At 33.7% G+C, this 27,590-nt stretch overlaps 1 protein-coding gene across 3 annotated transcripts; it reads right to left on the reverse strand.

The window, feature by feature from the left end:
• Positions 1 to 189: 189 nt before the first annotated feature.
• Positions 190 to 27,590, reverse strand: LOC119640997. 3 transcript variants are annotated; one of them, XM_038039519.1, is made up of 2 exons: positions 27,468 to 27,590; positions 190 to 1,563 (listed from the first exon to the last, which is right to left on the reverse strand). In XM_038039519.1, the coding sequence occupies exons 1-2, from the start codon at positions 27,490 to 27,492 to the stop codon at positions 785 to 787; spliced, it is 804 nt and encodes a 267-aa protein (XP_037895447.1). In that variant the 5' UTR covers positions 27,493 to 27,590; the 3' UTR covers positions 190 to 784. The 3 variants fall into 3 exon arrangements, with proteins under 3 accessions (XP_037895447.1, XP_037895523.1, XP_037895375.1); XM_038039595.1 differs by lacking the exon at positions 27,468 to 27,590 and adding an exon at positions 20,450 to 20,480; XM_038039447.1 differs by lacking the exon at positions 27,468 to 27,590 and adding an exon at positions 8,435 to 8,856.

Genomic DNA, 27,590 nt, shown 5'->3' on the forward strand with positions numbered 1-27,590 from the left:
CTGTAACTTGTTATCAATATTTCTATAACAGTAATAGCGCTGTGAGAACGGTGTACTAATAACTTTATAGTGAGGCGAAAGGTTGTGTTGTGAGAAAGAGAGAAAGATCATGAAGCAACTGATGCGTTTTTGTTTAAGTGTAAAATGGATAAATGGATTTATGTTTCTTGTTTTTTTTGCTTTTTATTCTTTTTTTTTTTTCTTTTTTTCAATTTATTATAAATTTTCTACTAAATTTGTTTTCTATGCGGATTTTGTATATACTTTTCGCTAAATTTCACTAAATATTAATGTAAATTATTAAATATATGTATGTTGCATATACGTAAAGATACGCGCATACATACATATATATACACACACACATGTATGCATCCATACATCTGCACATACACATGCACTTTTACAAGACGTATGTTACGTTATTTAGTATGTACACACATATATATATATATACATATATATATACATATATATATATATCTATATATATATATACATATATGTATTAATCTGTGTTGATCATATGGATTATAGAACGGTTTGCTGCAGTGTTGCTGTAGTAGTAGTAGTAGTAGTAGTAGTAGTAATAATAGATCGAATTTCGATTTTCATTATGGCTTGTATTGTTCACATTTACATTGTTTTTTGTATGTGTGAATCCCTGTCCTTATTGGATACACAGCTTTTCTGCAGTTTTGACTAAAAAACTCCAATTAATCATTGACTCTTCTTCGTTCCTTTTGCGTATATTGACTGTATTCAATTAATGGCAATGTGATGTTTACTTTTCAAATATTAATTCACCGTTGAGAAATGGATTCATATATGATTGGGCATCGTAACCGGAGACAGTCGGTAATGTCGGCCGTTTCTTTGCCAAAGATTTGCTAATACGTTTTTCACTATGGCCGCGACCGCCATGATTGTGATTATGATGGGGCCGTTTATCTTCCTTTGAATTTAGAATCAAGGGTATAGGTATCGAGGTATACACTGGTTCTTGAATTATTGAACTGGGTGGATTTAGAGCTGCCTCTGCATATTTTGAATTCTTGTCCAATGCGTCGGCCTCGTCTTTTTCACTTTTCTGATGATTGCGATTTCGTCGATGATGCTGAATATGTTTGCGATGCGACTTTCTTTTAACGTAAGCAGGCAGCGTATCCAAAATTGGAAGAGTTTCAATCGGTCTTAATTCCGTAATTTCGGGTTCAGTTTCAGCTATCCCTAAGGGTATGCGCTCAGAATCTAGGAGGGTCGTTTGTCTGGCCGCATCTAAAAGGAATGTACCATTGGTTGGGGTAACAGGCTTATTTATTCGATCATTAGGATTTGATTGTATTATTGTCGCTGTTGCGAATATTTCTTGAAATTTATTATTGCCCGAGGCAGCCAATTGTTGCAATTGTTTATGTTGATTTTGAAGAAATTGTTGACGTTGCAATTGTAATTGATTCAATATGCGATACTGTTCAAGTATATGCTTATAGAACTGATCGGCCGTTACTTCAGATGAATTAATTAAACGAATAGCAATTTTTTCGGGTATCACAATTTTATCTGAAAAAAAAAGAAAAGAGAAACAAAGCGACACAGAAAAAAAAGTTAAATTCGTTTTAATGCAAAGGATCGTAAATTATGCGCCAAATCATTTCCTACCTTACTTGGATGGACTTATAATTATTTTGTTTTGCAAAATATTCTACTTTAAAAGATTAGTAGCGTTCATGTATGGGCACGCAATAAAGCAGATTTTTCCCATGGATATAATACAATAATATAGGTACGGTTTGGTGGTGGGTAGGGTTAATTAGCACGGGAAGGAAATTAATACTTTCGACATAATGCACTTTTACGACTCTTTGAAATCTCGCGCATCAACACCTCTTGGTGATAATATTTGCCCGCTTCGCATAGGATTCAGGCCAATCCATTCCGTGCATACGACAGCCATGAAATGAATATGAAAGAATTTGAATTCAACTTGCTCACATTCGGGCACAGACTCAAGACTTTCAAAACAATATGACTTTCTCTAAAGCCATGATTTTGTTTCAATTCATATGTGGCTCAACCCGCAGCAATTCAGTTATATCTTCCTTAATAAAGTAACAGAAACTCTTAAGAGAAGATCTTAATTTAGCTGAATTTGTATTTTTGCCCTTGGTAAATATAATCTCTGCCTTATTGAGCTAGGTCTTCCCTACCCCACAGATTGTAAAGCCTTTTTGAATAGTCTATTTCGATACTAGATACCCTTGCTTAGTTCATACAATCAAGCAATCGTTTGTGAATGGAAATGGCGATAACGACGCACTTGCTATCTCTGTCCATTATTGATGAAAAGTAAAGTTTGCATAGGCGCAGATGCATTGACTGCTTGGATGCTTAAATGATCTAAACATTTTTCATTGCAGATTGTCTGTGGTGGCGACCTTCACATTTTCTTTACCTGGTGGGGACGTATTTAAAAGGCAAAAGTGCATTTCCAAGCGTTCTCAGATGGAATTTCACATCTCTAAGCATTCGATGCGATCATCGCAAGTCAATTTTTTCTTTTGTTTTTCGAAATTAAATATGCAAATGAAGTTGTAGCAGCTGTTTCGCGTATACAATATAGTAAGTAAAGTAAAGTAATATATCAAATGTCCATTTTCAGTGAAACAGTGAGACTGCTTCAAATTTCCAATAGACATATGCAACTTTACATTGAAAAAAAAAATGCATTATTATTAATATAATGATGATTCTCTACATCTTGATCAGTGCCAATGACGCTATCAGTTTAGTGATCTATGTGCGTATAACAGTCTTAGCTTGTTGAAGGTAGTTACACCTCAACACTTTCATCTTTAATTCTTCCCTTCAAAATTGGAAAATGCCAAAACTGTGGCTGGAGTCTGTGGCTCGAGTTTCCAGAACACCATACCAATGGGAGATAGTCCCTCCATATTCCAAGCAGAAGTCTACGCAATCACCGCATGTGTATCTGAATGCTTAAGAAGACAATGCAGGAGAGAGCGGATCTGCATATACTACGACAGCCAAGCCGCCTTAAAATTCCTAAGGGGGCGAATTTTAACATTCAGGCTTGTATTGGAAAGCATTCAAACACTAAATAAACTAGGCGGGCACAATGATGTGCACCTAATATGGGTGTGTGGCTATGCGGGTGTTGAGGACAACGAAAAGGTTGTCTGTCTAGCTAACAGGGGAATCCAAGGGGCCATGGTCGGTCCTGAACTGTTTTGTGGCGTACCATGAAACCACATTAATAGGCTGGTTTCGCAATGGGCACAGAAACAAGTGGATTGCCGTTGGAAGCCATGTGCGGGACAGCGGCAGGCAGAGAGATTCATAAATTCCTCCGGTAGTGCACACAAACTACTGGAAATAAGAAGAAGCGATCTTCGTTCACTCGCCGGCTTCTGCAATATTCATAATTCCCTCAGGTGCCGTCTGAAAAATATCGGTATGTATGATACCGATTCATGCCGATTCTGTCAAGGGACGAGTGAAACGTCCCATCATATTCTATGTAAATGTGAAGCCAACTGCAGAATCCAAGACACCAAGTGGTGTGTCATGGTGCTCCGATCCAAAGAAGCTGGCGGGATTCATAAAAATTTTGAAACTGGAGGGCTAGGGACATCGGCGTGTATAATAGATTTTCCAAGTCGTGCCCAAGTAATTAATTAATTAATTAGTTAAATGCAATCTACGAACTTTATTTAGAGTATGAAATTTGATTAAAAATATTTTCTTAGTAAAATTGCATAAGCGAGATCGCATCAATTAAACCATTTGTGCTTTTCACCCAGAATTTCTACGAAAGCATATATAATAAATAAAGCGGACTTTTTGTTATCAGACCAATGAAATAAAACCTTCGATTTTTATTTTCGTTTTTTGTTACGTGATCAATCAATTCAGAGGATGTCCACTATTCGTGTAGAAGTGAGGAAAGGGAAATAGATTGAGAAGTGATGCCCAATGGATATGTGTGGTATATCTTCACCGGTTTAGCGCTCGCTAGACTACGACCAAAGTAAACTTTATCGCATTGATATTTGAACCCACGAACACAGACTTGGTAGTCGCGACGCTTACTTAGTCGGCTTCTCACACGGACGAATTCTTGAATTAAAGAGAAAAGAATTGAGCATTAGCTCCACTTTAGAAAAAGAATTTTAGGAATTGTGTGTACTTGTTCCGCGTGCAAGTCGCCCTGATAAAAGAAAAGTTGAGGTTGTCACAAAGAAGGCGCCTTATTGTCAAAGTTTGTCCACAATTGCAGATTGGAGAAAAAGATTTCTTAAGGACCCATTAGTGTACTGAAAGCTGGATATATAGTGGATAAACAAGGTGAGGGTGAAAAGATGACCAACGCTGATGATAATATTGTAGATTGCGTTCCATAACTTTCCTATCAACTCTCATTTCAAGGTACCTTTGAGGGTCTAACTTTTCCTTGATATTGGCGATGTACTCACATATCATTTTCAGCTCGCATATGGCACTGCCAATTCATACAAAGATCATATAAATAACTGAAAGAATTCTAAACACGTAAAGTCAGGCAAGGTCCACTTTTAATACCCTACACCATTTCATCTAACACAATTGTCCTGATAAAAACTACAAAATATTGTAACTTATGCCTTCGTAAAGGCACGCTGGCTATACGAGAGTGAACCTTGAACGTGAGCTGAATTGCTCGAAGCTTGGCAGAATTAATTAGCAGATGACGTCATGTGATGCTTTGGGCATTCTCCAATATGCGGCCTTCGCATGAAAATAATATATACGTTTGGTGTATTATCAACAAAATGTGTGAACAAGTGTGTAAAGCAAAGTGACATAGGGTATCTAAGGCTCGGTCTTGCCCGACCATAAAGATCTTATTTATTTTTTACCTATTTGTATTGTGAAATACAAAGTTCAAAATAAGAGTTTACGCGAGGAATAATCGCAAAATTTGTCCAATTCCATCTGTTCTCAATAAGGGCCGTCCTTGGATCAAAGCACATCAGTGTACAAATATATATTAAATTTCTTCAAAATTTCCCAAAAATCGCGCCATGTAGGCGGGCAGACGCCCGATGGAGAGAAAGGAAGAAAAAAATTAACAGACAGACGGACAGAAAACGACTGTAGATCGGTATAATAAGCGGGAGGTCAAACCCTAACTCTACGTAAAAAAAAAGAGAAGGGAAAAAAGTTCAGTTTTTACTATTTTATAATGAAAATAGATGAAGAGTAGTGAGATATTTGATAAGAGAATTAATTTCCGTAAATTTGAATTAGATGACGTTCACGTTTTGGGTCCGGTCGTATAAAAGTATTCTATTATAGGGCAGCAAGGCGCATTTTTTGATATTGTAACGCAAAAATGAAGCAAAAGTTGTATAAGGTTGCTGTAGAGACACCTGCGCTTAGAAAGCCCGTTTCTTTAAAATCACCAAGAAAAAGAGGATAGTCGGAGTGTGGACAATCCCTATGGACCGTATTAAGCGAAATGGTGTAGAGTATTTAACTGGCCGATCTTGTCCGACTATAATTGTTTTACTCTTTATTATATCACGGTTTTGTTTTGTAGACATACATGCACACACACACATAAAGACACACGTGCAGACAGTCTGGCATTTTCTCTGCTTAATATCAATCAATTAGAAAATGTGCGCAAAGCCTTCGTGTTTATAATTTAGTAATTAAATCATCCGTATTACCGAAAAGACGAAAAGGTAGTTTATTGAAGTCTTTGCAAAAACGGGTAACCTTGAAGGCAAAATAAGGAAACAGATATAAATATGTATAAGTATGTATTAGATATGATGTTTGATGATGCGCAGATTTTTCCAGTGAATAGAATGCATACGTTAAGACAACCACAAACACACAAATAAACATACACAATATAATAGCATACGCATATACAACACAAAGCACACACGTATACAATACATATATACCCAAAGGAATCCAAAGACACGCACACACAATTACCATCGCACACCCAAAACGCACGTACACGATTTACTTAGATATGTATATCCATATCTATTTGTATCTATTTGTATATATATATATATATGCATATTGTATCTATATATATATATACATATAGACACACACGCACATACAATCATATATATATATATGTTTTTCTTTTCCGCCATGGAGTTGTTTGGCAAAAAATAGGTTAATTTGACCCAAAAATTTCAAATACGAATCAATATGAGTTGATTCAGCCTAATTAAAACGCAGGCATCTAGAGGGCAATATTCTACACTTGGGGTTCGTTAAGGCGGCACAAATGCATCTTTATCGATATCGATAATAAATAATCAATTTGACGCATGCTTTGCTTGAAGACTCAGTGAATTAGTAAAATAATTTTTATATGCGAAAACGTGTCATCGTAAATATTCGAATCGGTTCGATACCCTTTAAAAGCATATTATTCTTTCGTTGTCTGCACTTACTGAAATCACTTGAGCCTTGAGCGGGAGAACAAAATAAATAGAGAGACAATCTCTGACCTAATATGATCCCAATGCAATGGGCACAAGAATTTGAGAATACGATTGCCTAGCGATTGATATAAATTTGAATGAAACATTTCTCATATAACTTTTGAAATATGATTGGACACTGTCTTTGTTATGCTTGCCGAATGCTTATTATTAATTGTCACACCTATTTATCTTAGCATAGAAACAATAAAAGTCTTGTGAGGTTAATTTAGACTACATGAACTAAATTCGCCTTTCGGCAAAATTTTGAAGAGAGCAAGAAAGAGCGATGTAGAAATATTCAATTCAAAAATTAATAACAAGAAAAAACAAAAAAAAAAAAGAAAAAAGAGAAAAGAAAGGAAAACGTAAATATATCTATATATAAAAATAAAAAAAAAAAAAATTGTTGACCTATAATTGATATTTGCAGCAGAGGAGAGGAAAAGCAAAGAGCAGCAAGGAAAAGCACTCGATATGAAGAAAAACATTCCAAATACACTAAATAAGAAAGAGAACAATATATAAATACATGCATGCATGCATGCATAGATGTGTGTGCATATATAAAAATATACGATTCGATACTACAACCCATTGACCTAAATTTTGAAATGTCATTATACCTACTAATATATTTAACTGGGCTGATTTTGCTTGTCAGAGTATTTTTTTGCATTTGAAGCGTGTAAGTGAGTGCAATTGTGGGTGCGATGAATAACTGTAACCACAATAACACAACTACTGTTTCTCATATTTGTAAACTGGGTGTGTTGTCAAGCTTGCAATGTATAGGATGACACTACGTTGTAAACATATTATCATACTCGAAAAAGTGTTTCTCGTCAAATGTGGTTTTTTTTTGGTAAAAATAAGATTCAGTTTTCAGTTGTGTGGTACATAAATAGCAAAGAATTCTTTACATTCAACACTTAATAGATAATGCTGCAAAAATACTTCAATTAGGATAAGTTTAAGAATTTACGCAAAAAAGTACAAAAATAATTCTTTTTCTCTTTTTGGAAATACTTTTCTAAATTATTTAAGTAACTTAGCCTAACTTTATCAGATAAGACTTTTCCATAGATATATCAGGTTTTCTGATTACTGAATATAATGTGCGTGTATGTATGTGTGTGTATGACATACTTGTCTTTATTTACAATAAACATATTTGCTATAAACCATACTATTTGTAGCGAGGTAACATACAAATTTCTATATAACGCATCTAAAGCTCAGAAACATGACGGACATGAGAGAAGGAAATCGAATGCTTAGTCAAGGTTTTTTCTTCTTTTTTTTTTTTTTTCTTTTTTCTTTGATCATTTATATTCAATATTAGAGAATGTAACAGGAAATGAAATTGAATGAATTCAAATTATAATATGGTTTATGCGGAGATTTTCCATTATAATCTGGTTAGATGTGCACCAAAATGAGGCGACAAAAATCAATTGTGAAGTTTTGTCAGAACCTATAGCCTTCAAGCATTCAAGCATTTCTTGGGTGTGTTCAGCGCCTGCTTTCTATAGCCATGTTGCGAACACACCTCTAGGTCATATCGTATATTTTATGTCGACGATTTATTTGAAAGTTAGTCAGCCTATCTATCTATCTTGTAAACAAATGCAAGAATTTGCAAAATTTGCAAAGAGAATTAATATCTCGCATCTTTCACTATCAGGTCCAAGTATTCGGGGTGATAGTGATAATAGATCAGGCCAAAGAGATATTATTGTTATTATATTTCTTTTTTTGTTTTTTTTTGTTTTGTTGTTGATTGGAATGAAGACCCTGTACGTGTGTGTTTGAAATGAAAGGGAGAAGAAAAGTTGATCTTTGCTCGTTGTTGGATTGTCAACTTTGCAGAAGTGAAGTATTTTTCGATATGTTGTCGTTATAATGCTTACCGCAGCTATTTCCTTTCGTCACAAATGGGCGTATTGTTGGATCCCATATGAAAATGTAATAGAGGGAAAGCATTATTGCCGCCAGGGAAACACACAACACATAGACGGCTACAGTTAGAATGCGAATAACCTTACGGTTACCCTGCGGCTGATAGCAACGGCTGATGGTCTCGGTCGGCGGTAATTTCACTTTTTCCTCCAATGAGCCAACTTTCGAATTCATGTTTTTGTAGTTCTCTTTAAATTACTTTATACCTATGAGCGTTATTCTTGTTTTTGTTTTTCTTTTCCTTTACTTCGTTTCACTAAAATAATCGTTATGTGATGATATTTGTTGTGCAGATGTCTATTGATATGTTATTAATAAATTCCTTGGATTTTAAATGCAATTCATTACGATTTCAATATTATTTTCGATTTATTGTCGTTGAATTTTAGATTGATTTGTATTTTTTTTTTTTTTTTATTTATTTATTTATTATTTTGTTTTTCTAATAATTTTATTAATTTTTTCGTTTTACTGTCTGTTTTGTAAGAAAATATATTTTATAGTTTTGTTTACAACTTTTTTCATTTATAAATTTTTTTTTTTTTTTTTTGGTTTTTTTTGGTTTTTTTTTTTTTTTTTTTTTATTACTTTCAGCTCAGATAATGTGCAAGAGAAGATTATTTTTAATTAAAAGGAAATCAAAAAAACCAATAAATAAATAAAAGAACCAATATTTTGATCCATTCGCAAATACTTTCGTTCCGTTTCGCTTTACGACCCAACAAACGTTCGAAGCAGCAACCGAACCGTCTAGCCGTACAACTGCATTTGTAATGAATTCATAGTCAAGAATCCAATGGTGAGTGAATCAGAGTGGAAATTGAGCACAACATATATACCACAATCTCATATATACATATACATGTGTGAGAAGCTTCTTGTTAAACATACGAAAGCGAAGGAAGTCAATCGTTTTTCGCTCTCGTTTCATTTAACGAACATTTACAAGTGTATGCGTTTGTGTATGTGTATGTATATTTTATTTAATATATATATAATACAATATATAGGTTTATATGCCTTTTCGTTATTTGCTCGAGGCAAGAAAATAAGCACAAGCAACAACTCATTCATATTCAACTATGTTTGCTCCCTAATACATGTATACCGTCGCCACATACGCGACATACTATGTTACATATCCGGAAATTCCCATTTTTCTTGGTTTAGTTCCTTTTGTTTTTGCTTTGTTTACGCATAAATTCATCCGTGTATGTGTATGTATGCATTAAGTTTTACTTTAACTTCAGTTTAATCGCGTAGAGGATGCACACATCCATTTATTCATACATTGAAGGGGTTAATTTAACTGGAGAAGAATTATAACAACAGCAACAATAACAGCAACAATACCAGCAACGATATATAAGATCAGCTTTCTACAATTTTTTTTATTTTCTTCTTCTCTTCGATACGATGAAATATCGGTTTTCAGAGAAATGGACCGAACGACCGAGTGTCCGAGCGACCAATTGATAGCAAGTACTTCGAGAAAAGATGCAAGCAAACGGAATAGTATTAGAGACGAGCCGTTGGCGATCATAGAAAGTGAATTTTGCAACCACCATCTCTTGCGGCCTGACTTGAATTCAAATTCCTGATGAAGAAAAATTTCGCAAATTTTTTTGTATCGATGACATCCGCTGGAGAGCCCACAAACAAGGTAATTAGAGTTAGGAGAAGAGTACACGCAAGTGTAAAATTTTTTTTTTTTGATGCTCAAGGTATCTTCCTTATCCAATTTCCTTTTTTTATCGCCACAGTAAAGAAAAGGAAGGCAGACCTGCGTACCTGAGTGTTCATTAACCAGTTAATTCTTAATGAAAAATACATATATCATGGTATGTCCTTCCATCCTTGTCGCAATTTCCGCATTAAATTTTAACATTATGAATGTGTATTTGCCATAACAAGGTAACCAAGAAAAGTGATCTCTGTCGTTTTGTCAAAATCCTTTCATTACAATCTCATTGCATATTCCATATACTCTGTGTTTGACAAGTATACGAGCCTATCGTTTACACAGTTAACTCGTTGAGAGCCCTATTCTGAATAACATCACCGGGACGTCGCAAGTTATATTCTGACAAAAACGATATTGAAAAGTTTCGTGGTGACTATCGCTTCGGAATACGATATTTACTACAAAGTTACAGAAGCTATGGCAAGTGAACGTTTCTTGTTCCCTCTAACGTCACAATGGTCACAAATGCCGCAATGTGGTGATAAACAAGCCATTTTTCTTCATCTATTATCTATTCTCGATAGGGTCATCTCATCTGCTGGCTAATTTATGCACTTCCTTAAATACTATAACCAAAAGCCACGAGAACTTTATGCATATATGTATTAATATTTGAATGTCTCAGGTCATGTTGATTAATGTGCGTATAATTCACTCATGAAATTTTCCATACATTATGTGTGTATTGGTGGCTGCATTATTTACGGGATCCATATAAAAGACGTTGAAACGAATTAAATTGGCCCCATACCGAAGCATTAAAAATCATTAAAAAACTGCTTATGCAAAAATTAGGGGCATCCGTAAGTGATTAACTGTTTGCAACGAATTAATTTTTCCTCCAGTTCTCCTCGATTCGTTCGATTCTTGAAGGGGAAACACATATGTGTTTACAGTTTTCATTAAAGCAGTCTGTATAGGAAATTTTTTTTGCAATTCTGCAATAAAAAGGCTGCGTTCGCACCTTCTGGGGATCATAACCCGTCATTGCATGCTTCTTCATCTTCATACTATGTTTCGTTTTCATGCAACGTCAATAACAAGGCGACGAAGAAGTTGAAGTAGGTGAACAAGCATCAACTTATTAGTTCAGAAGATTTGCTGCTCAAGTTTCGGAGTGGACGATAATATATATACCCTTGAGTGGAATTCGATCGAAAATTAAGGACAGCAGAATTATCGAGAAGCCTCAGGCTCACACGTGGTCAGCTATTATACACAATTATACACCTAAGCGAAATTGAAAAGGTATATGGGCAAGAAATATGGATACCGCGTCAATTATCTGAGGCAAGAGCAACAATAATCGTGGATCAATTCGCATTTAATTTCTATCCAGATTGTGTAGAGATTGATGCACTTCATAGCAGAGTTGCACCACTGGAGATGAAAAAAACCGATTTTTTATGATAACGTAAACTGTCCCAAGTCATTGATATGAGAAAATAGAGAGGGGAAGAGAGAGAGAGAGAGAGAGGCCTCGATTTTGATGAAATGTAAATAGGGAATTTGCCGGAAAGATGGCAAACAAACTGTACCGAAAATTATGAATTATAATTGCTTAAGGGTCCCTCTGCTACAGCTTCGTGAGGATAAACTCTACATTTAGTATTAACTAACATAATCACATCAATTAATCATGTTTCGTTGTTTTGCGTGATTGATTTTATATCATATGCATTGAATGCAAGTTAGTTCGAAATGCAGGTCGTAAATATTTCACTGATTTATTACGTATACACATATATATGCCTAGAAGACCTTATAAGCTCAAATGTTTACATCGAATTTATACGTACATGCATATATATGTGCATGCGAAATTGTTTTTCTCTTTTTCAAGATGTTGCTACAATCAAATCTTTCCACTTATATTTACATGCTTTTGGGGTTAGATAACTGTGTCATAGATCGAAATAACTTTTTCTCTTTTTTTTTGTTTTTGTTGACCTTTTCACTTTTCACGTTGCTCTGCTCATACACGCATGCTTGTGATTATTTGGCAAGCATTCCCTAATTCCAATTATATATATATATATATTTACCTACATAAATGTGCATCGAAGACTGTGTATACATATATGCAATACATATGTGCATATGTATAGATAAAATGAGTCTCCATGGAGGCCTTAACTAATGTAAACAAAATTTACTTTTCATAAGAGATCAATTAAGTAAAAATTGCTACCATAAAAACATTTCACATTTGGCACATACACGCAGGGCACAGTAAGGTCTATTTATGCGAGAATTAATTTTTAAACAATTTGGAAATTATGTGCTTTGTCTTTGTGAGGTGCGAAGCACAGTGGGCAGGTATGAGTTTTTTCGCGTTCGGCGATTCCTTTTTTATGCCTTTGCATATGCTACCCGCTTATCAAGAACAAGTTGCGATTCCGTAGCCTGAAGCGTTCTGTTACTCAATATGTTAGCCGGATTTCTGGAAAGAAAAACGCATCTGACAATTTAGCAAAGACGCAAAGACGCTAAGATGCAATCAATCCATGGATTCAAATGCATTGAAATTGCTTTTCTAACCGATTGCGACTGCGGAAATAACACATTTTAATGTCAACACCTGTTCCACGTATTTGTGATGTGATGGTGCGACCGAAAGAGAATTTTATTCAAAACATCACCTTCTGAAATCATTGTCTGAAATTGAAACGTATTCTATTAATCTAAGGTAACTGAATTGAAAATTTCTGATTAATTTTTTTTTTGCCAGTCAGACTTTCATTCCTTTAACATTTTCAATATTAATTCGCATTTATTCGCAACATCAATTCGTCTTGGGCATGCTCTTGCAATACACCTATGCACGTATAAGAAATCCACTTGTCCTCTTTGCAACTGTGGACAAGATCATACGATTAAGTGTAGTCCTTATGAAAAATCAAAAACTCTTCAATATGGCGAAGATCCATTGTTGGAGCGCCTAATCTTATACTATATAGTGTAAAGTGCCTAGAAGACTTACTATCAATGCGGTATTCAATTTGATTAGAGACCAAATTAATTATTTAGTCTACCCTTTAAAAAGAACCAAACTAGGAGGGCTATTTTCAGCCATATCCCATCGGCAAGCACCCTAAACTGCCCTATAATTATTTATCGAATGAGTTTTCAAAATAAGATGTTGTACGGGAAGTGTAGGTTGAACAACATAGGAGAACAAGACGGAAAGACAAGATGGACAGACAAGATGGGTTTATTGCAATATACCATAATATACTATTGCACCACAAATGGTGTAGGGCGCAGAAACTAAAAACTTTTAGTCCTGGAATTTATCTCTTTGGTCTGAATAAATAATAATAATAGCAATTAAACATCACGCTCTAACTTTTTAAAAAAATGTACACTTCGTGCAATTTTAAGATTGTCTAATACTCTGTCACTTTCTTTACTTCCTTACAGGTCCAATCACCTTCAATTGCCTCTATGCTTGTATATTTCAGATACAGTTAGCTTTTTACCTTAATCACTTTTCGCAACAGACGACCCACAGGCAAATAGGAAGACATATGCACAGAATGCATCGGCCATGTGTTACAAATGCAGTCACAAATTTTATATATCTCGCATAAAAAGACACCTAACTTTAGGTATATAATTTTACATATATATTTATACATATATATACATTTATTTATTTATTTATTTGTCAATAATATATATGTATATATATATATATATATATATATATATGTATATATGCACATATGTGTACTGAAAAATTCTATATAACTATAACTTGCTGTATATGCTTTTTTCCTTACTACATATGTACATAATAGTAAGCCATATATGGAAAAAACAAATATAAATTGCATTGGGCTTGAATGGAAACTTTTGATGCAAGCTTTAATGGATGGATATATAGAAGACAATAGAACATATTTTACAAAATTTAATGCGCGTATTTCTCGCCAAATGTTTTGCTCGCAGGATGGCGTGGTTACAGGCAAAAGGATATTATTGAGAGTATAGAAAACGAGAGATATAACAACTTTGAGTTTAGTACATTTGTGATTTGTGGGGCAATGTGTGGGTTTACACACAAAAATGAAACATTTTAAATAAGCACAGCTATGATATGATAGCGGAACGATTGAGTTAAGCGTAAAAATATATATATATTTTTTTTTTAATAAGATTTCCACAAAGTGAAAGGATTTTCTCACATTTTCAAGATTTTCATTTATCACTATTTTTCTTTTATTTATTTATTTATCATTTAAAGGTAGTTCTGTTGTTTCATACAAGTGTTTAATAAAAGAAAAATCATTATATGTACGTACATGGATAGAAGTCTTTTCATGAATATTTTTTTCTTCTTAATTACATTTTGTAAATTAATTAGAAATTGTTTGTGGTATGTTTACGAAATGTCTTTGTTTTTTTTCTTCTTTTTTCTGTAATCTGGCAGCTCTGGCTTTTCAACAAAATTTAAATTTTATTATGATTATATTCTCTTCTCTCGGCACATTTGTATTTTTCTCTTGTTCGCTTTCCTTTTTTTTTTTTATTTCATTACATCTGGTTGCTTTTCTATATATATATATATATATATATATATATGCATGTATGTTCCATATGCATTCGCTTTTCCATTATATGAACACACAACCAATTTACAAATACATACTTACGACACACTTACAAATAAGGCTAAATGCACCTCTGTGTTTGTGTGTGTGTGTGTGTGTGTGTTTAAGTTAGCGCGGGTTAAGAAACTTTAACTAGGTTATAAGGTCAATATGCAATTTTAATCAAACATTGTAAAGCACCGAAATCACTACTTGCACACAATACATATATGTGTGTATATGTGTATGTAAATATAGAGAAGGAAAGGGAAGCAAGCTAATAATTGTATATCGTATTATTTCATACTTGCAAAAATACGAAGAAGAAACGAGATATTGGATGGTAGGAAGGAAGTAAGGGAGGAAGGAAACGAGGAAGGAAGGAAGGAAAGATGACACACACGTAACTAAAAAAGAATTTTTTTTTTTTTCTTAGTTAAATATATCGAAGGTAATAACTTGAATTTTTTTTTTTTTTTTTTTTTGTTTCAATTTTGAAGGCAAAGCACTATATATCATATATCATACAATATGTCGTAAATTACATGCACAGAGGTTGTGCATACAAATCATTTTTTGGTTAGAATTCAAATTGTGCTCAGCAAGTTTGCCCATAAATTCTATTCATCGAAATGTTTTAATTCCTTTTCACATTTTCCTCCTATGGTGTGCTCAAATTTCCTATCAATGGGTTAACGTATAGATTTATGCGAAATATTTTATATTATATAACAACGAGTTCGAAATATTATGAGAGGGTGAGATTTTATTATATGTTAACGCCCTATCTATATGGCAGACTATAGCTTGCATATAGGTGTAAAATAATTTAAGAAATTGTGGAGTGGGAAATAATGAATAACCTAAACGTGTAGAAGGGGGCAAGCGAATACACTGTTGGTTGGTAAATATACGATCAATAAAAATCGTGTTCGCAATCTTTAAGAATTATCTATTAACAGAAAACTATCATGAATGGCGGGATAATCTTACAACAAGCCGAAGGCGAGGAATTTCGACTAGCAAGTCAATGGTCGTGGGTTCGAATCTCAAGTGCGGTAGAGTTTTTAATAAAAACCGAAATTAATAATAATAATAATAACCTTACAACAAGGGCGGGCAACTTTTTTCATTAACGGGCCAATTTTAATTTTCATACCATTGCGGAGGTCAGAATAAGGTTCAACTGTTATTCAATATGCGGAATTGTGCATCAACTTTCGGTCTTTTTAAATCGCCTCCTTTAACGCCCTATGAATAAACGAAACACTTTAACACATGTTACTCGAACCCAGATACAACATATTCGCAGCATTGCTATGTGTGAGTAAATTGAATTTTTTAAAATTTCAAACGTAACGGATCGGATTTAACGACGTCATGGGCTGAACGTGAAATCCGGGTCGGGGTTGCCCATGTCTGCCTCACTCTTAACACTATCTTTGTTGAATGGTTTTTAAGTTAATGTTGCATTGCTAGGCAAAAAACTCATATTTTCATTCAGTCAAATAGGTTTGGTCTCCTTTCAGATTTTTCGGTGAAAAGGTTGTCCTTATTTACAGTTAGGTTTATTTGATCTACCATACTTGATTTAAGCCGAATGTAATTTTTATGCAATTTTTCTATTTTTATATCGAAACAAATAAAAAAACTGTAATGGGCCACGGCGAACTCTAAAATACTCTACACTACTCTACACTTATTCGTATCGCGACGACTTTCCAAAACAAGATGTTATCGGAAAAGTGTTCAATAGCGTTCGTTCTTGGGATAAAACATGTTAGTGTACTAAATTTCATCAAAGTATGTCGAAAATTGCGAAAACCTATAAAATGAATACTAGTCGAACAGGCGGACAGACAAGCGTGATAAAGGAAAGATATATCCATCGTAAATCCTTTTGGATATTGCCTATACCAGTATAAACTTCTTACTATATATCCTTATCCTACAAGTGGTGTAGGGTATAAAAGATATTCTATTTGTATATGCGCATAATAAGTTTTTGAAATTCTTGCAATCAGGCACTATGAGAAATGTAGGACATTGCGAATAAGTTTAAAAAAAAAAAGAAAAAGGAACATGTGCATTATGTATTTAATCCGTTGACGGCCTTATAATGCGTTATAACGAATGTATTGCCTGAAGAGTTCAGATATTTTTCAGTATTTTAGTTGGCATACATTATTCATTTCATTAATTTAATTATTTAAAGCAACTTAACTACGATGCTATTTAAGTAGAAATAAACAAGATAGAGAAACGAAAAAAACATGTACACGCATCGACATAGATAACATATGTACATGTTCACAGCCAATGAACATAAAGCTATGTGCATATAAGCTGAAACATAGTAACCTAGATGGACGCATACAAGTAAAAGTTCGGCAATCATTTATATATATATATATATATGAAATTTTATATATTCCAGTAGAGCAATGCTTTAATTTTATTACTCGATTCAGATATCGAAACATTAAGATTTTAATAAATTGAATTGCTGAGGAACGAACGAGGAAAAAAATAAGGTGAGCTTAGCCTGGACCTAATAGGCAGCCGTAAAAACAAGTCCACGTTTCCTATGCCCTATAAGGGCAAATTATGCATGCTTTATGGAGAGATTCAATTAAGTCAATAAGTTTCTGACAGCAAGGGGACAAGACAATGAAAATGTACTTAACAATCATGTTCCACATGGTTGTTAGGTCATCGAAATGCTTAACAAGGCTTAGTTACATTTTGCTTTGCCCAACAAAGTAAAGTGAATTTTTATTTCACTGCTCTCGCACCGAAATCAGTTTTTAATCGAAAATTATTGATATAAGAAAGTAGAGAGGGAAGACACAGTTAAAAGATATAAGATATACTCGAGGAAGAAGTTTGTTAAGATATTAAAGTAATTAAAGAGCACTTTAATTGAATGTCTTCAAGAATACCTGAGGAAATAAAGACGTGTTCCATTTTCGAAAGACTTCACCATTTTCAAGTGCCGCAGAATTAACAAAATTTGATAAAGTCTTCTGAAGGTTTTAAAAATCGGTACAAGCAAAATCTGCTTTTCACATCTTTTGATTGTTCCAAAATGATGGGATCCTGATCTAGATTTGACTTTAGTGAATCCATTTAATCAACTAATGAAAATTACTTCTTGTCCGTTACGACTTAATCATCGAGTAATGAGGTCCATGTCTCTATGAGTTTTAATTAAATTCGTTTTATTTTATCTTTGCCAGGGACTAGGATATAACTAAATCTGGCTTAAAACTGTAAAAGACTAATATGCGGAGGTAAATGAAACATCATCATAGCCTAATGCAAGAAACTGTTCTTCATAAATGAATCAATGCTTTAACGTTAGTGATTATATAGGTAAGCGCAAGAATATTACAAACGCGAACAGTTATATAAGGTTAATTAGAATGCACGATAATATTATTAGAATAATTGCGATGTCAGAATTTTTACAAGCAAATTAACGAAAACTGAAATGTAAAAGTATATGCATTGATGGCATATAATCATAAACATTAGCTGTGCAAAAAGTTGTTCTCATACTCGTACATTATGGAAAAGTTTTCTCTGTGAAGCCACTTAAAAGTTTGTACAGCGATAGAGATAAAAAAAAAAAAATAAAAAAAATTTCACACAAACATTTCTCAGCAGCGAAGTCTTCATCTTTGTCATCTTTTCATAATATGATAACTATTGTATATACATATGATAAATATTCATGAAATTTATGCATTTTTCCGCATCCTAAATACTCAACTTTTTATTAAATAATTATTCTAAATGCCTTTACAAATACTTAAATGCGAACATGTGTGTAAATTTACGTGTATGCTAATTAAAGAGGCACACACCAAATAAATAAATATATTATTATTCATATAGCATTTTAAATATTTATATCTTACACCACTTCTAGTACAGAGAATATTCACTTTGTATGGATGTATGTAACACTCGGGACAATCAAGATTTATTATCGAATTATTTATCAGTTTCTCAATCGATTCAAGACTGTCTGTCCGTCCGTCTACTGACCTACGTGTCGCAATATTTAAGACTTTTCATTGATATTTAGCGCAATGACGAGCCTTGATTCAAGGACAAACGAAAATCGTTCGGTTCGGTTCACTTTTTTGACCGTTCTCCATATAAGAAAAAATAAATACAGTTTTGATCACAAAAAAAAAAAAAAAATAGACCAAAATAATTTATAAGCAACGGAACGGAAACTAGATCGCTTTACCTTAAAAGTAGTCTTAGATCATATAAATGGCAATTCTCTGGTAATTTCTCGTCAATCATTTTATGAGGTTATGTTACTTTCAAAAACGCTTTAGCAGAGAAAGGTCGCGCCTACTAAAATAATATAGTGAAGAATCAATGATGCATAGAGCGATAGATAGATAAATAGATAGATAGATAGATAGATAGATAGATAGCTATAGATAGCTCTTCTGATCTGTCATTTTTTTTGTAAGGTATATCTAATACGAATATTACCAGCGTACTTGAAATAGTATTGAAAATTTCTAGTAAATATTATACATGTACAAATGGGAAATCATAACCAACCTATGTAAAATCCAGGCTATAATATACATGTGCATCAAATTACACAAACAAAAGCTATTGTTTCAAACTGTTAACGTATTTACCATGACTTTACCATTTCACAATATTATCGAATATCTGTTTGCAGTTCGTGAAAGAAACTTTCATTTAATGTGCGGATAATACTTGCACAAGAAAAAAAATAAAAAAACAACATTATCAGGATGAAAAGCTTTGTAACTGTTAACAGCATACACTTTGAAGATTGAACTAATAGAAATTTACACACACATGTTATGTAAGACTTATTAAACCTAAATTAAACAATAAAGTAGTAAAGTAGAAAAAGTCATTTAAATATTTTGTAAATTCCGATTGAAATAAACAATTCAGCAAACATACGGTACAATAAACGCCAAATATATGTGATTTACTACGCAAAAACACTATAGTAGAACACAGCTCACTTAATACAGTTACTCATGTAATGACTTTTCAAAGTGAAGTGTTATTTGGGAAGTGGACGAAAAAGTAGTTCGTTTTGAACTATTTTCAATAGAGTTCGTCGTTGAGCCAAAGCAATTCATACATTGTGGCTTACGGATAGACGGATAGACAAGCTTAGATCGATGCAGAAAGTGATTTATCTGAAGTTCTTCTCAATTTGCATATATCATCCGTAGAAACGTAATGCACTCTTGCACCACAAATGGTGTAGGGTGTAAAACGCATATCGACAAGAGCGATTGTTGCGACAGTATTAGTTTGTCTACTAACGCTGTGTCAATAGACAGTTTACAAAATACATTCACCGACATATGCATATATGGTAATATTAACGTTAATAAAGGTTAAACAGGTTAACTGTTAAATATCTTACACAAAAATCTATTCGCCTACTAAAATTTATATGAATTCTGATAAGCAGTAGATTCTGAAAAACTGGCTTTGGTGTGTGGTTGAAAAACTTATCACAATTAATTTATATCACATCCTAAATTATTAGAAATTAATTCTCGTGACCGCATAAGGGTTTACTTTTTTGTAAAAACGCTTACATGGAAGCTGGTTCATAATTTTCCATATTCAGCTGATATGCAAAACTAATGGTCTTTGTCGAGAACTATCAAAATTGAAGATTTACTGTTTTTTCTTTCATATAATTAATCACTTTTTCAAGATATAGGGAACTGGTTGTAAGCGTTCATTTTCCGATGCAATTTATTTTTACCACTGTCCGTCCTATATTACAAATTTGATCAAAATATGTTCAGATAAAGACAGTTATGTACACTTTACATTACACTGCCATTTAAACAGAAAATACTGTGTGTGTGAAGCATACGATTATTTGCTGTGCCTTAAAGACCTGCAAGCAGAAATGCGACACCACATTACCCACATTTTCTAATAATTGCGTCAACATGTTTTGAAAAATTTTGTGAAAACAGTGAATATTTGCCGTCAAGGCCGTCACGCCAATTTGTCATGTGCTTTCCATCGAACGTGCCCTTTGCGACGTCACTATCTAATAGAGCAAAGGCATAAAATATATTTTGCATAAAATCTTATAAATATCAACTTAAGTTGGTAGAGCTTTCATTACACGAATAATAAAATCGATTTTCAGCATGAAAATGAAAAGGATTACATTTTTCAGGGTCAATTCTAATAAGACTGTACAACTTACTTACGCACACGTAAATGACGAACGACATAAAAGACTTCAAATATACTAATAATTATGTTAATCATTGAAAGGAATCTGGCATATCTATCACCTGAAGCACAGGCATACATAAATACAAATATTTGGATGAATAGTGGACGTGTCAGGGTCGAAATTCATGCAAATACAAATTTTCTAAAGTAAGATTAACAGCTGTACTCTGTGAAAAGGTATTTTTATACCCTAAACCACTGATGGGGCAAGGCATATTAAGTTTGTGCGAATGTATGTAACACGCAGAAGGATTCAACATAGGCCCACCAGCCTGTCTATCCCTCCGATGATTGTATATGTAAATTTTGTATTGAAGCAATATTTAAGATATTTTGATGAAATTTAACAGATGGGCGTGTTTTGATCCACGGATGAATACTATTGAAAATGGTTCATAACGGTTCACTTTTTCGATGCGTTATTTTGAAAAGTTGTTATATGCGAAAAAACTCCAATTTTTAAAATATTTCGACAAAACATCTTCTCCGATACTGTATATCGATATGCAAAATTCAGTTCGGCTGGAACAATTTTTTTAGGTGCTCTCTCATATAACATTTCCTACGACAAGTGCACGTTTGTACGGTGAAAACATATAATTTTCATGGTGAAAATCAATTCATAATAGTAAATTGAAAAAGAAATCAACCTTACTGAATTTGGATCTTGTAAGTCTATTTTGTGCATACCACTGCATAAAAATATTCTCAGGAAATGGATACCTTTATATGCCAAAAATGGTTAATTATAAACGTTTTATGATGAAAATTTGTTCATGACAATAATTTGACATCAAAATTACATGGGCCAAAGCACACTAGAGCACACGGGTCTACCTCTCGGATCACTCTCCGTAGAAGTTTGCTCATAAATAATGAGTTCTTCCGAAAAAGATTTAATTTTTCATATTTTATTGGAAATTGTTCTATAGGAGCGATTAACGATACGGAATTTGGGTCGCATAGATCTATTTTTTAGACCCCAACACATATTAAAAAAAAAGCATGTCTTATTATGGAAAATGAAAAAAAAAATAAAATTTTTAGGACTTAAAATAAGTTTGTTAAATTTAGATCACACCATATGATGATTTGGGCACCCTTCAACAGGCGGGCTTCATGAAAACTATGCCTTTGCATGAAAATAATTAATGTAATCTTTAGTGTATTATTATAAAAACGAGTCAACAACTGTGGTAGGGTATCTAACTGTCGATCTTCCCTACTTTACGTTCGTGCACGTTTTTAATGGGTGATGCGGTATACCGCGGTCCTACAAACACCGATGATGTTGATCGCTCTGGTCACACGAACTCGGCACTTGCTGCAGGAAACCTAAAAGACGGACACAACATCGTTTTGGAAGACCGAAAAATGAAGCTTAAAAAAAACAAATGGCCGTCGCGAAGAGAGATGGGCTCGACGAAGGGCATTTTGAAGGGTTTGCCAAATCGCGTCGAGTGAAAGTTGGACTCTTGAAGTAGTATATGTTAACGAATTAAGTCGAATTTTGCCTAAAAGTTTTTTTGTTTTAATAGTGATATTATGAATTTACCGATTGATGTCTTAGATCTGAATGAAAAATAGCTTGTATAAGTTGTGTGTGCTGACGATTTTCGAAGGGTTAATTTTTTTTGTTTTTGATTTTAGTTTATGAACATTTTTTATTTTTTTGATTCACAAAAAAAAAAAAAAAATGACGTCCTTAGTGGCAAGCAATAAAACAACAGACGATGGGTGAAAACACACACGAACACGACTAATTGACCATGATATGATTGGCTATCACATGCATATATACATATGTATATATATCTGAAATAGTCATATAAAAACATGAAACGACCTGATCCACATTTAGTATATTTAACCTCTTCGTGCCCAAGAACGAAGAATTGAGTCTTGTCGACATATGAAGGTGTAATTTTCATGAGATCCTTATAGTGGGGCGTATGCGATAAATAGATCAATGTGATCCACATTTCTTACACCGAATCTATATATCACGTCATTATTTTGTATCTATTCCCTTTATAAGATATTATAATTTACAACTTGCGATCATCTACTTCTATGCTTATATCGCATAGGGTTCAAAAATAGGATTTCTTCCCCATTTTTCATATAAATTTAATTGGAAAACATTCTATTCTGTTCCGGTTTTTGTTATTCCTCGAGAAAAAAGTCTTTAAAAGAAGTAATGATGGTTGTGAAGGGGCGACAAATGATTCGATCCAATTCATTATTCCATAGATCAAATTATATCAAAAAGTTGTGACAGAGATGTGCATGGGCGGACATTAGACGAGCAAATGGACAGATAGACTTGAGACAATTCTGAATCGACATATGTAGTATAAAGCGAGCCTGATTCAAGTCGGTGTTGTCGGATGTCGAACTTTACAACAACAAGTGATGTAATAACATTATGCTACGTATGCGAATGTTGTTTGTTGTATTTGTCCCTTTTCCTTTCGTTCAGAGGAGTTGGTTTAGCAAATGCCATGATGTATGCTACTGGCTATAGAACAGTATCATGTTACGAGGATGTCTAAAAAGCCAAACACGTGCCCACATACATACGAACATTATATTCTCATTAGAGTGCAAATAGTTCAATCAAATCAGACAATCTTAAAGCAGAAGCTATCTTACATACATATCCTTCTATATGAAACGTGTCGGCTTAATCGGCGTGGAATTTCAATGTAACCTTATATTGATTTTTGCTCAATCCGCTAAATAATTGTTATTGATTAGCTAATTTTGAAAGGTTTCTTTTGTTTGGTAAAATAAAGCATGTAAAGCATGACAAAACATTTGAAAATGAGTGGGAAAACAAAAAGAACACAACCAAGAAAAAAATAAAAAAAAGTACAAACAAAAATATAATAAATTTGCTAAGCTTGCGTCACCCTAACATACACCTTGATGTTCGTTAATATCGTTTATTAGAAATGTTTATATAAAAATTTTTACATAATTTTGAAAAAAATACATGATTGAACAGATTTCGCTCTGACATGAAATGCAGATAAGTAAAAGACGTAAACCACCATTATGTACCCTACATAATTTCGCTTAATACAGTTATTCCTACAAACACTTTTCAAAATAAAGTATAATATGGGAATTGGTCGAAAAAGGGGACCGATGCGAACCATTTTCAATAGCGATCGTCCTTGGATCAAAACATGTTAGCGTACAAAATGTCACCATAATATCTCAAAAATTGGGACCTTTAGATTGAATAAAAGAAAGCAAGACTATAATCCGACTATGGTCGGATTGCAATAACTTGAAAATGAATTCTAGTAAAACTTAAGTCATTTTTTTTTCGCTTGTCGGCTATGATTTCCTTGGCATCCGTCAAGTGGTCCGTGGTGCAGATATAGTGTTCGTTAGGGCAAACTCCCCTCTTGGGTTCAGACTCAACTGTCGCTATGGTGCTGCGGATCATGTCAATTTAATGGTAATTCGAAGCTGTGGCTTTCTCTATTTTACGTTCTTACCATCACAAAATTAAGATTGATCACTTGATGCCCTATCGTGCCTCTCATATTTTATGGTGCGGAAGTGTATGATAGCTTTGATCGTGTCTGCAGCAATAAGTTGGAGGACCTCGTCAGTGAGTGTGCTAGATATGTTTTTAATAAACGTAAATGAAATCGCGTTAAAGAATATCGCAGTTTTCGTTTACGATTTTAGATTCGGATCTTCAAACATACTTTAACAGTAGAAATCTAATCTCCTTTCACAAGCTTATCTATACTCGAACACCAAGATATTTATATTAAAAACTATTGCTTGCTAACGCACATTGAATCTAATCCTACCTGACCATAAGTACTCAATATAACCGAGTTGTGGAACTCGTTACCACTTCGTATTGAAACCATTGTAAGCCTGAGAGGCATTAAACCCGTCTATTATCTAAAATTGCATCTGTATCTTTGTCTCAATCGAATACTGTACAACATAGTTATTATCCATATCGATATATTATTGACGTTCGTAATTGTGCCGCAAGCGCCTTTATAGTCCTATTGGCACATTCTGACCGTTAATAATTTTTATTTATAATTAATAAACTAAATTAAATAAGATGGATAGACGGACAGACAAGCTTATATGTAAAAATGAGTGCATTTCAATGCCTAGTGGGTGTTGCATATGACCGCGCACACTTAATATACCCTTGTATCAGAAGTATTAGAAGGTATAAAAGGGAAAACCTTGAAAAAAAATTGTATTCAGCGGTGAAGGAAACCGCATACAATTAATTAGCATTGTAATGATGGATGCCGTAGTTATGGTTTTTTGGTTAAAAGAACTCACATTATTTTGGACAATTGAATTGATTTTGGGAGTAAACGAGAGCGTTTAACAAACTGCAAGTTTCTCTCGGGTTAATTATTTTAAGGTTCTTTTCTTTTTCCTGTTGCCCTTTGCTAAGCCTTCATCTAGGATTAAGTCCAAGTAAACGAAAGTTACGTAAAATGATATCGCCAGAAGTGAAACAAAAATTTCCGTTTGCCGTGATTTCTCACCCCTACCAAGTCCATCTACATATCCATTAAAACTGTTTTCGTAACCTTCAAAGTTTCTCATATTTCTACAATAGCACGCACGACTTCAAATGATTGATTAGATCAACTGATCTGGGGTAACAATGCGTGAGACAAGTAATGCGTGCCGGAAAATATGCCTGCGCTACTCCATACTAAGGTTAATGAATTTAAAAAATTTTATTTGTATCCCGTTGGATTGAAGAAAATAAAAGTGTTGTATATGTATAAGGTTTGATATTATACCTATACCTGCAAGGGATGTGAGAAAGAAAAACAAAGCTAAAGAATAAAGAATCGTAACGCACGCAAGTCGAAAGAACGAATTCAGAGAGTTCTCGACACTGCCAAGCTCTACTCTATGTGCATGCATGTATGGCTTAATTAGTAAATTGAATTTTAATATACACATATATGTGTATTTGTGTGTGAAGAGGTAAGAATACGCATAAAGTGCTTGCCTATATAGATATCGCATATATTTCCATATACATGTATATATAAAATATAATAACAATAGGAAGAAATAAATAAAATAGAAAGTCTTTGAAAAACGTACCTTATGAAGTTTGTCATTGTGTAAGACGTGCTTAAGATTTGGGAAACAGTGGTTTTTTGGTCGGTTTGTAAACTGGAGGCATTCGTGAGTCCCAAAAGAAGATATAATAAATTGATAGAAAAAAACCCAAACTACTTAGGCCGCCGAGATAGATGATCAATACCAGGTAACGCATGAAACGCTCAGAAAATGTTGGTTCGGGAAATGAGACTTCCTCATTAGCTAAAGGACGAGCCAATTGCGAGCGGAATGCGGCTACGCCGGTTGGCGACGGCGACGACGATGACGATGACGATGTGTTGAACGTAGGCGAACGACATGTTTCAGTGCTAGCAGCATCAGTAACGTTAACGTCATTATCATTAGCTATGGTCTGAATTATAGTTACGACCTTTTGCTGATTATTATTAACCATATTTTAACAACTACTTAATTATTCCTCTTATGTATTTATCTATTAATTTGATTATTTTTATTATTATTATTATTATTATTTTCTTTCTTTTTTTTTGTTTTTTTTTTTATTTTGTGTTTTCAACTATAAATCACGTTTAAATTGGGCAGATGATGTTCTCAAATTGAACGAAAAATCTTTACTTCACTCGTTTATTTACTGTTTAAAACTATTCCAGTTTCTAAAGTGTATAACTTGATAAACGTACTTTTCATTGCTTTGTGACAGGGATTTAATCAGATGGAAAAAAAAGCCGATTAATTCGCATTGAAATTGCTAACTAGTCATGTTTACCAAGCAGATACATGTGATTATGATAGGTGTGCAATAGTTTGGATCATTTGTTTTGCGAATGTCTGCAAAATGTGGAGTGGGTGGTAGGCGTTAATGCACTAGCGTATAAATAATCATTAAGCACACAATTTTTTTTTTTTTTTTGTGTGTTATGTGTACAATTGATGATTACAGACAGACGACTTTCATATAAGGAAAAACCTTTTAGTAATTATTATGGTGGTAGTTTATATATGTTAAAAGTTTCGTTTCCTATTTACACAATATCTAGGCAATGCTGATATATATATATATATAAGTATATATACTTTAGCAATATGTATATACTATAGCATTCATTTATAAGATGTGATCAATGGCTGAGTGAGGCAGACAGGCAGACAGTTAGACATCGTCACGCATACACACACACACACACACACACACACACACACACACACACACACACACACACACAGACAGCAACCCATAAAACATACCTTTATCCGATATGATGCGTGCCATGCTTGAATTCGGGTAATGGCGGCATACGTGAATCCCATATAAATAAATAGTAAACGGCCAAAGTCATACCCAATCCACTAACACCGCCCATATATAAC

This window comes from Glossina fuscipes, unplaced genomic scaffold, assembly GCF_014805625.2.
Source record: "Glossina fuscipes isolate IAEA_lab_2018 unplaced genomic scaffold, Yale_Gfus_2 0, whole genome shotgun sequence".
In the NCBI taxonomy this organism is placed as follows: domain Eukaryota; kingdom Metazoa; phylum Arthropoda; class Insecta; order Diptera; family Glossinidae; genus Glossina; species Glossina fuscipes.